Source organism: Triticum aestivum, chromosome 7D (assembly GCF_018294505.1).
Source record: "Triticum aestivum cultivar Chinese Spring chromosome 7D, IWGSC CS RefSeq v2.1, whole genome shotgun sequence".
NCBI classification, from domain to species: Eukaryota; Viridiplantae; Streptophyta; class Magnoliopsida; order Poales; family Poaceae; genus Triticum; species Triticum aestivum.
Window position 1 is genome coordinate 39899366 of NC_057814.1, and position 12584 is coordinate 39911949.

Genomic DNA, 12584 nt, shown 5'->3' on the forward strand with positions numbered 1-12584 from the left:
CCCCCTGTGAGCACCAGCCTGCTCCCGCGCCCCTCCCCTGTCCCGCGCCCCTGCGCCCCTGCCCTGCCCTGCCGGCGCCGGCGCCGGCCCCTCCGCCGTGCCCCTCCGCCCCTGCCGGGTGCTAGCTATTAGATTTCTAGATGTTTTTAGATGTTTTTTTAGATGTTTTTAGATGCTATTTTTAGATGTTTTTACATTTTTTTAGATTATTTTAGTTTATGTTTAGTTTAGTTTTAAGATTAGGAAAATTTCAGTGTATAGTTATATTTATTTAGATGTATAGTTAATTTAGATGTTGTAATTTGTTCATAAAAATTGTGCACTTTTGTATAGAAACTTTATTTTTTTCATATGTACGAAAATGTAGAAAGAAAACGAAAACAAACATATAAGAAAAAACAAAGGAAAAAATGAAGAAAGACCCGCGGCGAAGCAAGTCTTTTTTAGGTAGTTCTTTGTTAAAGTGAGGGGGACGTCCGGAGCACCCCCCCCGGCCCTCTCACTCGACCAAAACTCTCGAGGACACCCAAACCCTAGAAAAAATAATGTCAGTCTCCTACCCCCACCCGCCGCGCCCCTACCCGATCATAAACTCTCTTGAGGCCACCCAAATTTACCAAGTTAAAAGAGCATTGTCGTCGAGGCCACCCCGAACCCTTGAAGCGTTGTTGAGGCCACCCCAAACCCTTGAAGCGTTGCGGAGGCCACCCCAAACCCTAGAGAAGCGTCGAGGCCAGGCCACTAATATGATTCCTTATTGTGCTTACCTAGCTAGTTCAACGTTTGCCACTAATATATTCATCTATCATGTTTGAATAATAATTGCCATGTTGTAAATATTTGCAGAAACTATGGATCCGCACCCCCGAGACGAAGCAAAAGAAGCGGTGTTGGGGGGAGATAACCGCACACGGAAGTGATGCCGTCTTGTCATTTCTCAACGACACATGAACCGATGGTCTAGAAAGACAGGATGAAGAAGCAGGCTACGACGATGATCAAACAATGGAGGAAGAAGGACACCGTGATGATGGCTCCGGTGACCGAATGGAGGGGGAAGAACACCGTGATGACGGCTCCCGTGACCGAATGGAGGGGGAAGGATACCGTGATGACGGCTCCGGTGACCGAACGGAGTACGGCCAGGTATATATATTAATTAATTAAGCATGTGCTGACTATAGCTAATTGATGCATTAATTGTTTTTGGTATGTACACACATTAACTCTCTTCTTTTTCTTCTTTTCTAGCCCTCCAGATCGAGCACTACTTCGGTAATGAGACGAGACCCGAAGAGAAAGTTGCGCGCGGATGAAAGGTACACGATCATCGAAATTGATCACGCTGGCCAACCGATTGTACCCCTCCGGACCAAGCAAAAAATTAATGCTCAGTGCGGGGTTCTAGTGAGGGATATGATCCCGATCAGCATCGAGCAATGGTTGAAGCCTAAGGACAAAGACTCTCAGGTGTCTTATGTCAGCGATAGGCAGAAAGCTGATCTTTGGACCGCGCTGCAGGAAAATTTCACCTTCCCACCAGAGGAGGATCTGGAGAATCTAGTTAAAAAGCCAATGATCAAGGCTTATGCTCTTAAGAAGATGGCTGAGCTATTCAGGAGGTGGAAGAATGAGCTGAAATCATCGTTTGTCGACCAAGACAAGACTCCAGAATTCATCGGCCGATTTGAGAAGATCAAAGATCAGTGGCCCGAATTTGTCACCAAAAAGAAATCTGAGAGAGCAGCGAAGATGTCAGCGACAAACAAGAAAAATGCTGCAAAGAAGAAGCATCACCATCGCACGGGGTCAGGTGGCTAACTGAAAACCCGGCCCTTGTGGGGCAAGGCTGAGAATGACCTCATTGATAAAGGGATCGAACCAGAGATGCGACGCTGGCCAGACCGTTGTAGGACTTGGTTCTTCGGGGTTGGGGAAAATTGGACCCTGTAACAGGGAAGTGCGTTTGGACCAACGAGCAGCTGAACACACCCATCGAGAAGCTTCAGGAGTATATCAAAAAGGCGTAGCAAAGGACGTCCGTTCCATACAGAGAGAACGACGAGCTCACAGAGGCCCTCGGGGATCCAGAGCACCCCGGACGGACACAAGGCACGCCAGGCTCCCTTTCGTGGAAGGCTCGATTTCCCGACACAGGCGGTTACAAACGCCAGGAGAGGAAGAAGAAAAAGGAGTTGACCCAACTACAGGCGCTGCACGCAAGGGTACAAGCGCTAGAGGAACGAGAGGCAGTTCGCAGCACTCGACCTGCCGAAGCTACCCCGCCATCTCAGCGGAGAAGCAGCGTGGCTTCCACGGAGCTGCTTCAGGAGCCTGTCTTCACGGCTCCTGCTAGCTACCCCGTAGATGCTATCACGGAGTCTCAGCATTGCCACCTTATGACGCAGTGGATGGAATTGAAAGTCAAGGCGACTGTTGGCTCTGTTGCACCTCCTGAACCTGGCGCAACTTTTCACTGCTGGCCGATTCCAGAAGGATATGCTAGGGTGATGGTGGATGAAATCACAGAAGGATTTGAGGACCTCCAGCTTGACCACCCTACGGGTGGCGGTGAGACTCGGCTGGGTTCTTGTCTGAAGACTCCATGCCTATGGCGGAAGGAGCTCATCAACCTTTCTAACTGGATGCCTCCGCCTCCTCCTCCTCCTCCGGCGAGTCAGGGCACTCCGCCTCCTCCACCGCCTCCTCCTCCGGCGAGTGACGATCAGGGCACTCAGCCTCCTTCTCCGGCGCGTGGCGGCACTCCGCCTCCTTCTCCGCCTGCGCCGGCGCGCCCGAGCAGCCACCAGCCTCCTCCTTCTCCGCCTCGCCAGCAAGGGCGGAAGAGACCCGCCGCTGCCCCGGCTGCTCCGGCGCGTCGTAGTCCTTCTCCTCCGCCTCGTAAGCAAGCACGAAAGAAGACAGCCGCAGCCGCTCCGTCTGCTCCGGCGTCTAGCAATACAGCCAGAGGCGGGAGGCAATACAGATGCGGTCCACCTCTCAAGCCTCTAGAGAAGTTACCGTACGAGATGACCATGGAAGAAAACAAGAAGATCGTGCAAAAAGAAGTGAAGGACTTCTTTGAAGGGGCGAAAGCAGAGAGACATCCACCTCCGGAGGAGAAGGTAGATCCGGTGAAAGCAAAGCGCACTATCGATGCCCTGAGGAAACCACCAAAGTCTCCGCCGAAAACCAACTATGAGTGCATTACTGAAAAGGCATATCTCGAAGCCGAGCGGTCGGGAAGTACTTTCAGTGATCAATGGTTAAAAGAACGACGAGCAGCTGGGAAAAAAATTGCCCAACTCGGCGAACAAGCGAACCAATCGTGCCCCCTGCTCAATGAGTCTAGCGACATCGTCGCTAATGCTCCGGGGATGGTGCCCGACTATAGCAATCTTGGAGATTACCTGCCCGACGATATACATTATGATTTCTTGGAGGCGGACGAACACAGATACGAGTACGGGAAGCCTCTCGTCAAAGATGAAAAATCTCTAACAACGATGATGCGAAGATTCCATAATTGGTACATGAAAACCTGCAGTGAGTCTGGGGGGACGAATACTTTGTATCTGAGAGTTAAAGAGGAGCACGACCTCGTTGGAATTGATCTGTTGCATGTTCCATTTGATGAGTTTTTCCAGTTCTTCAATCAAAAGGCCCTCGATAAATTAACGGTCACCTGCTACTGTCTGTAAGTACTACTTCTGTCATTAAGTCTCTATATATAGCTCAGCTCTTTCATTGCATGTATTTATAATTATCCTCACTATATTATGCAGATTGAAGATCGTCGAGTGCAGAAAACCAGAAATGTATGATATTGGGTTCATTAACACAAATCTTATAGATGAATTTCAGGTTAAAAAGAGCGCCCAAGAGGCCGAGGCCAACTTGCTCAAATCATTGCTAATAAATCAAAACAAAGATTTAATACTCTTTCCTTACAACTTCAAGTGAGTGTTACTGTCGTGTGCATATTCGGTTTCCCTTATTACTCGAGCGAGGTTATAGTAATATAATTGATGAGTTATGCATGCATGCACAGCTTCCACTATATTCTCCTGGAGATTAAGCTTGAGCGGGGACTAGTAACCGTCTTAGACTCGAGACGAAAAGATCCCGAGACCTATGCGGACATGACTAAAATTCTCAACACGTAAGTTCAATCGATCATTATCGCACCATATCGGTAACTTTTTGTTCATTTCCTGATATCTCAAGTAATAATTATTTTCTTTGTCTTGCAGGGTTTGGAAACAGTTCAATGCAGAAGCTCCGGGACTGCCGAAGGAGCTGCGATATACATACCCTAGTTGCGCGCATCTCCCGTTGATTCTAGCTACTTTCATCAATGCCATTTGTAATGCTTCATTATCAGTTTGATTGACCTCTATTTCTCGTGGCCCTTTAGTGCTTGTGGCAGGAACAAAGGAATGATTACTGTGGATACTACGTGTGCGAGTTCATCTACAACGCGACTTTGAAGATAAGCGGGGCTACTCTAAAAGACAATATGAAGTGCGTAAGCAATAATATTCACAATTTGATTTTATTACACCATCATTTCTGCTGAGTATCATTCATATATATGTATTAACCCCCTTCTTCAAATTAGACGTGGCAGATGCGGAATGAACTCCTACCACAAGATCGTGTGAAAGAAATTTAAAAGGAATTGGCTGGATTCTTTCTTGAGCACGTCATCAATAAAGCCGGAGAATACCATGTGGAAGTTGAGTTCAAATGCTAGGGGATTGTAAGAGATCTTACATATTGCATATGTATGTAGCCAGTAGCGTCGGATAGATAATACGAAAACTTGTTGTTCGACCAATCTCTCGGAGAAGGAGAGGTCAATCACTTCTCTCGGTATGCATGACGAACTTCTGTACTTAATGGTTTCCTTCATTTTCTTACTAGCTAGCGTGTCGAGGGCCTCTCTATACGTATAGTATGTAGCGTCAACCAAGCACGGAGATAAGAGAGGACACTTCTCTTTATTAATTAATTAGCTACCTAACACAATATATGAAACACCTTAATTAACCATACAAAACCCCCAAATCCACCCCCCTTTTAGAAAAAAAACAAAATCCCTAGCCCCTGAACTGCTGACGCGTGGATGCCTATTGGTCCCGGTTGGTGCCACCAACCGGGACTAAAGGGCCTCCTGCCTGGGCTCGCAGCACCGGCCACGTGGAGGCCCATCTGTCCCGGTTAGTATAAGAACCGGGACTAAAGGCCTAGGCATTAGTAACGACCCTTTAGTCCCGGTTCCCCAACCGGGACAGATGGACCTTATGAACCGGGACAAATGGCCCTTTTCTACTAGTGCAAATTCAAACGTAGTCATTCCCACTCACAAAATAGACGCCACAAATCCGGCGATCAAGCGGCCACAAGTTCGGCGATCGAATGAAAAGTTCGGCGTACAAAAAGCAGAAATGACGCGCGTGCGGTCGGCCTCCGGCGTCGGCGGAGTCGGCGTGCGCGGGCTTGGCGGGGTCTCTGTGCTGGGCGGCGTCGGCGTGGCTTCTGTGCTGCGGGGAGTCTCGGCGGCATCATCGCTCGGGCTTGGCGGCGACATTGGCGTGGGCGTCGGCGTGGGCGGCGTCATCGAGGGAAGCTGGTTCAGGATGAGGCCACGCTCCACCAAGTACCACGCCTTGACCGCCTCGTCGTTGCTCTGGAGCATGTCTGCCCCGCCCAGCAGGAAAGCCAGGTCGGTGTTTCTCTTCTTCGCGGCGACGTTGGTCCGGAGTAGGTCAAGCTTGACGGCGCTGCTTGACATCAACGCCGACCACCGCGCCTCGGTCTTCCCTTCACAAAGGGCGGCCCGAGCCTGTGCGTCAGCGAGGCAGTGCTCGATGGACTCCTGCACTCGAGTGGTGGCCGCGTCGGCATGTTTCCCCTTCTTGGCACCTTTGTTGCCGTCCGGCCGCCCTTTTGACGCGCCCGGTGTCGGCGCGTCCGGCTTGTAGGTCTCCTTGGCCTTGTCGAGGGTGCGCCGGACTTCCACCCACTTCTCGCACATGTCAATGCGCTTGTAAACGTGAAGGTACTTGAATTCGGCGTTGTTGTTGCCCTGCCGATACATTACGAACATGCGCAGCAACTGCGCGGAGGAACAAACAATTGGCGGGCACACACGGCGAAGAGAGGCGGGAGACCGGCGTGCCATACCTGATCCTCAACGCTGGCACCGCTCTCCGGGCGAACCGCGACCTCCTCGACGTTCACATGCCATTTGTTGCACGCCCCGTGGATACGCCCCCAATGGTTCGCCATCGCCTTCGCCCCGCGCTGCATGTAGACGCCTTTAAAGTAGGGGTCGACGAGCTTGCGCTCGTCAAACTCGGCCTTGATGCGCTCCCAGTACGTCTCGATGCTCTGGTTCGTGCCGGTGGTCGGGTCGAGGCAGACGACTTTCCATGCTTCGGTGAGGCATTCCTCCTCCTTGGACGCCCACTCGATGCATGGCTCGCCGGACCTGGCCGCCCGCTTCTTCTTCTTGCGCCTCCTCGCCGGAACAGCCGCCGGCTCCTCCTCCTCCTCTTCGTCCTCCTCCTCCTGCTCCTCCTGCACCTCCTCGCCGTAGACGTAGCCGAGCTCGCCGTCCATGCCGCCGCAGAGATCCACCGTGTCGTCCGGGGTGACGAACCCGGGAGACGCGGCGGCTGCGGCCGAGCCTGTCGCGATGATGTCGTCCATGTCAGCCTCAGTCTCGTCGGTGTCGCCGAGGTGCGAGAAGGGCAGCACGCCACGGCGGAGAGGGGGCGTCGGGGAGGACGTGTAGGCGGGCGGCGAGTAGTTGTATGGAGGGTACTGCACGCCGGCGAAGGCGGGCGAGGGCGTGCGCTAGGCCGGGTGTCCATGGGGGAAGGTGATGTTGGGGTTGAACCCACCGTGCGCGTCCCCGTCGGCGTAGCCCGGAAAGGGCGTGCATCCCCATGGCTGCGGCGACGGAGAGCCGACACCTTGTTGGCCCTAGGGCGCGTACTGGGCGTGGGTGCCGGGTGGATTCATCATCCCCGCGCGAGTCGCCTCGGCCTCGGGTTGGTCCGCCGAAGCCGCAGCCGCACGCGCCGCGTTGTCACGGGCCTTCTTGGCAATTGCCCTGTTCCGCCGGTCGGCGGTGACAGCCTCCCGTCGCTGAACTTCCGCCCTCCACTCGGTGTTTGTCATGCCCGGTGGCTTGGACGGCGGCGCCCTCGGCTTCCACTGCTTTGGCTGGACGACGACGGCGCGGGGGACGGCGTACTTCTTCGGTGGCATGGCGGCCGGCTGGGAGGCGAGCGGGAGGGAGATTGGTGGGAGGAATGGAGAGAATGGGATGAAAGTGGGGGAAAAGCGGGAAGAAACGGCGGAAAGAGGCGCTCGACTCGCCGACAGGGCGGACCCACGCGCCCTTTTGGCTTGTGCCGGCGCCCCAGGCGCCCCCCAGGGCGCCGGGTTCGGCCTGGGTCTGCCGGCACTAGTTTCGGCCCGAACCGGCGAAAAACGGGCTTCTGGGGGCGCGAGTGGGCCGTTTTTTCGGCGCCGGTGCGGCAAAAACGTTTGGGGAGGGCCTATTGGGGGCGCTGCTGGAGATGCTCTTAGATTGACTATAACTGAGGTGACAAATTCATGTAGCCGATTGTTGACTATATATTAACCATGCTCTTACTATTCGATAGAATGTATAGTCGTTTTCGAATAGATAATCGTGGTATTCAAGGACAACGGATTCGCTAAATATGGATTGCTTTTCTCCCGATGTCTCTGCTTCCCACATGTGTGTGCAACCATATGGTGCTTCTCTCGTCCTCTCCTCTTCCTGATTTCATGTTTACTAGTTATTTATCTTCCAACATGTCAAGCACAAGGACGAATAAATATCAAAGTGTTGATGAACTATTCGGCCTTGCTATATGTTCAGGTGAATATAGACTCGTGTATAAGGAACTCATTATACCCACAATTAAAGGTTTTTGTTGGTTTTTCTTTACTTGGCAGTTCTTTCATTTATCGAATGCATGTGTGCTTTTCTGCAAACAATAATGCATGCGCTCATTTGTTGATTGAATCTTTGAAACCTATAGTACCCCCGAGTTTATTGTTATTATGTGTGGCCAGATTTAAAGTATTTTAAAGTCATGCATATTAATCGATCAAACTTTGCTTAAATAAAAGGAATTTGGCTAACTCAGTTGTATGTCATAAAAAGGTATATTCAAGGCCATGATTGCCGTCGACGGGCTTTTCCCAATGACACGTGGTGCCGGTGGCAACGAGGGAGGTGGTGAAGGAGGGGAAGTTGTGGCAACGGTAACACCTGACATCTCAGAAGGAAAAAAAACCGATATGTCTGAAACTAGGGAGAGAGATTGGTTTGAGGAAGGGATTAAAAGGCTCGACATAGATGGTGTGTGCTCTATATTTATTTAGATATTACAGTCTATACAAGATACATACAAATGAACAACCTATTCAGTTAGTATCTTATCAGTACTATTCAAATGATTTAACACTCTACTCAATCTAAACGCCACCAAGTAAGTTGAGATTGTGCCTACATGACCAAATGTTTGGCAATCATAAGGGTTTGGTGAATATTTCAGCAAGTTGATCCTCTGAGAAGATGAAATTGATGTGAAATTGTCTCTACGCAACTGGTTCTCAAACAAAATGGATGTCCACCTAAATGTGATGTGCTCGTGATAAACTTTATATGATAAGAGGAACGTCACACCTATGTTGTCACACCACAACACACAAGGTGATTTGAAGGAACTCCTAGTTCCGGAAGAAGGGACCAATGCTTGAGCATGATATTGTTGCCTCCTTGCGAGGAGTCCAGGTGATCAAATTACATCAATAAAAGATAGCATAACCTCCTGTTGATCATCATTCATCATTCTATCATCAATGTTCCCAGGCCCATCGGCATCCAAAAAGGCGGACAATAGGACATCACTTGATGGACGGAGACTCAAATCGTGAGTGGCCGTGAACTTGACAAACTGAAGTATGTGTTTCACGTGAGTATTCTGAGGAGCAAGAAGATACTTCCACAGTTTATTCACAATAAAAGGCACATCTGAGCAAGTCACCGTGACGTACTGGAGGCATCAATCACACTGCGGTAATGAGTAGCTTCTTCAAGAGGAAGAAGAGTGCTCTCTGAAGCAGACAACTTATCAGGAACGTTCATGGCGTGTTTGCAGGCTTCAACTTGCTCGTTGAAGAAGTTCAAGTACATATATTTCTCTTTGCCAAAGAGAAGACCATGAGAACGTGTAGAGAGCGAACCTCAGTAACAACAAACAGTGTAACTCGCCCAAGTCCTTCATAGTAAAAGCAGTCTGAAGCTGAAGAATGAGGCTATCAGTGGCAGTGGAGGATGAACTGGTCACAACAACGTCATCAACGTACACAAAGAGAAAAATGCTGACATCTTGCAACTGTGATATGAAAGTAGAGGTGTCAGAGTGTGGAGCCAAGTCCAGTGAGCACACTGACGAGGCGAGTATGCCATGCACGCAGGGCCTATTTAAGACCATAGATATCCATATCAAGATGACACAAATAATGTGGATACCTTGAGTGCTCAAAGCCAGGAGGCTGGTGCATGTATACTTCTTCCTCTAAAAAACCATGCAGAAAAGCATTTTGAATTTCAAGTTGACAAAGATGCCATGTAGAATGGTTTGAGGAAGAAATCGCACAGCTTGAAACTGCTGCCATGTAGTGCTCAATATATATAAGAGATTATAGTCCGTACAGGATACAAACAACTTAACAACCTAGTTGGTTAGTATCTTATCTATACAATTCAAACGATTTATCGAAGAAGGATGGCCAGTGTACGCACGCGTCAACGGTCTACCTGATCAAAATTATTATTGTAATTGTTGAAATGAAGATGAATGCAATTACACAAACGTAGGACGTCCGTAACTTTTCTTTAGGAAGCGGACACTCCTAATTAATCAACCAACAGCATGCTTAGTGCATGATGTCGGTGTCAAAGCAGTGGAGGCCGATGAACGCCATCTCGAACCCAGCACGCTGCTGCGCTGTTGACATACCGGGAAACCCATGGTCCTTCAGGTGTCCTCTTTGTTTGACGCCGGCTAAGCCTGCCGTCGGAGACCAACTACTTGATCTCTTCGGTGGTGAGCAGCGATGTGCAGTAACTGTAGATCAGTAGAAGGGCATCTCGCAGAAGACGAGCACTGCCAGGAACCTCTCGATAACCATGGATCTGCTAGATTCGGGCTCGAGCACCAAGCAGTCTATTGTGCTGCTGCCACCGCTCACTGGGGGAACTCGGACACGGTTGTTTGGTGCTTTCTTGGATGTTTTTCTTGTAGCGACCGAACCAATCTTGTGGAGATTTTATAGACACGGATGCCGTCCCTTGTGTTTGACTCAATGGAACCGATGATGTAGTTGATGGTGGATTGAAGATGCCACGCACTACCGGAATCGCACCCTACGCCGACGGCGAGGGCCGTCGGCATAGCCCTGATATGCCGTCGGGACATGCCTATGCCGACGGCCCCCGTCGGCATAGGGCCGTCGGCAACATATCCGTCGCCGCAGCCCGGGAGGCCGTCGGCATAGGATCTATTCCGACGGTGTCCGTACATCTATGCCGACGGCCCTGGCCGTCGGCAACGTTCCGGTCTAACGGCGGCCGCCGTCAAGTGACGACCAACCGTTGCTCGCCACGTGGCTCATCTATGCCGACGGCCTAGCCGTCGGCTTAGTTTAAATCTATGCCGACGGCTAGGCCGTCGGCATAGATGCCACGCGTCAGCAACTGGGCGCTCAGGCCAGCCCTATGCCGACGGCCTAGCTGTCGGCATAGTTTGTATTTGATTTTTTTTCTTTTTTCTGTTTGTTTTCAAATCAATTCAATTCAGATATACAACACATATCAGCAGATATATATGATGGAAATAGACATATAGAACACGTCTAAGTATCATCCGTCACCATCACAACAATATATGCATAAGCATCATCATAATCAACATAAAGATAAGCATAAGCATATAAAGAAGCACGCAAGTCATCTAAAGGACCATCAAAGACCACAAGTTTATCATCATCACCACACACAAGTCATCTAAAGATACATAAGCATAAGCACACAAGTAACCAAATGGCTTAAGCGCCAGGACGTCGAGCACCGCGGAGGTCGTCACCGCCAAGACCGCTGAAGCCCAGGTCGTCACTGCTAGCGGCAGCGCTACCGCCAAGACCGCCTCCACCTCCGCCTCCGCCTCCATGGATCGGAGTGGTCGGGCTCCGTGACTCGGGAGTGCTGCGAAGACCACCGCCAACAGTTGATCCACCGGTTCCCTGGATGTTGAAAAGACATATTAACGGGATATATGACTGTGTTGAAAGGCATGATATGCTTTGAGTGAATAGATTGGGGATGAACTAACCGGCGAGGGGCCAGCGTTCTGTGCCACAAACTCCTCAAAGGTCAGCAACGTTGGTTGTGCTGGAGGACCCTCTGCTGATGGCCATTGAGGACACCTGCCGGCCGCCATTTCCTGAAAAGCGTGCTGCATCTGGCGATCCCTCTGCTGATGGTATGCATGAAGGCGGTCGTGCCACGCCATGGTCTCCTGGCGTGTGTACTCCATGTAGGCCTACAGTATGACATGATGAAACTCATAAAACAACTAAATGCGTAAAATAAAGTGAGTAATGAAGATAAAAGGGAAAATACTTACAGTTTGCTGCTCCTGAAAGAGGGACAGTGACGGTGCACTGCTCATGGGCGTGCTCGTGTGCTCGCTCAGGGTCGGGTTGATCCGACGGAGCTGTGTGTAGGAGATAGTAGGAGTGATCACAGCATCGAGAACCGCCTCCCGACCGTGCTCCTTCGGCCCCATGCCCACCACCACCCTTTCGTCCAGATCCGCCGCAATGGGGTCAGGTGTGTCAGGATGTAACGCCAGATACCCATCGGAGTAGGCCTTCTTCCTATGCGCGGTCTTCTTGCCGTAGTACTTGGGCTCGCCAGGCTTGGTGTCCTTCCGCGTATGGGTGATCTCCCACGCTTGCATGTGTGAGAGCGGCCGCTTCAGTTTCTCCTCCTGCACCACCAAACAGAGGTTAGTCATACATAAGAAAGTAATGGTAAATAGAAGAAGAAGAATGTTTAATGGGGTTAGTCATACATTAACTGCCTTGTGGAGATAGTGGTTTCGGTTCCCCTGAGCATGTACTCCCTCCTTCCCTCGGTTAGCCTTGTTTTTGACTCTCATAGCCGCCCAGGCTCCAGCCTCATCACACCAAAGATCCACCAATGCCACCCAGGACTCGTCTTTTCCATAACACCAATTTGGTAACACCTACATAATGAAAGCATAATGGCATGTCAACACGAAACGGTGAAATGTACCACAAGGTAATGAAAGCATAATGAAAAATCTTTTATACTTACCTTCAAGAACTCGTCCCTCTCCAAGGTAATGCCCATCCTCCGCGCGTCTTCCTTGGTCATCTTCACACCAAGATAGTCATGATGGTATGTCGAGATGGCCACATAGCGCACCTCGTACTGCATCTGG

At 50.5% G+C, this 12584-nt stretch overlaps 1 protein-coding gene across 1 annotated transcript; it reads right to left on the reverse strand.

Annotated features, from left to right (window-relative positions):
• Nucleotides 1-11657: 11657 nt before the first annotated feature.
• Nucleotides 11658-12281, reverse strand: LOC123170722 (uncharacterized). Its single transcript, XM_044588513.1, has 3 exons — nucleotides 12192-12281; nucleotides 11742-12107; nucleotides 11658-11690 (listed from the first exon to the last, which is right to left on the reverse strand). Exons 1-3 carry the CDS (start codon nucleotides 12276-12278, stop codon nucleotides 11658-11660), a joined length of 486 nt encoding a protein of 161 aa, XP_044444448.1. The 5' UTR covers nucleotides 12279-12281.
• Nucleotides 12282-12584: the final 303 nt, after the last annotated feature.

What these genes read in the sequence shown, in the direction of transcription:
- LOC123170722 (XM_044588513.1), bottom strand. Translation starts at nt 12,278, where the DNA reads ATGAGAGTCAAAAACAAGGCTAACCGAGGGAAGGAGGGAGTACATGCT. An exon ending in ATCTCCACAAGGCAGTTAAT is followed by an intron (nt 12,108 to 12,191) that starts GTATGACTAACC and finishes TTGGTGGTGCAG; the next exon opens with GAGGAGAAACTGAAGCGGCC. An exon ending in TCTTTCAGGAGCAGCAAACT is followed by an intron (nt 11,691 to 11,741) that starts GTAAGTATTTTC and finishes TTACGCATTTAG; the next exon opens with TTGTTTTATGAGTTTCATCA.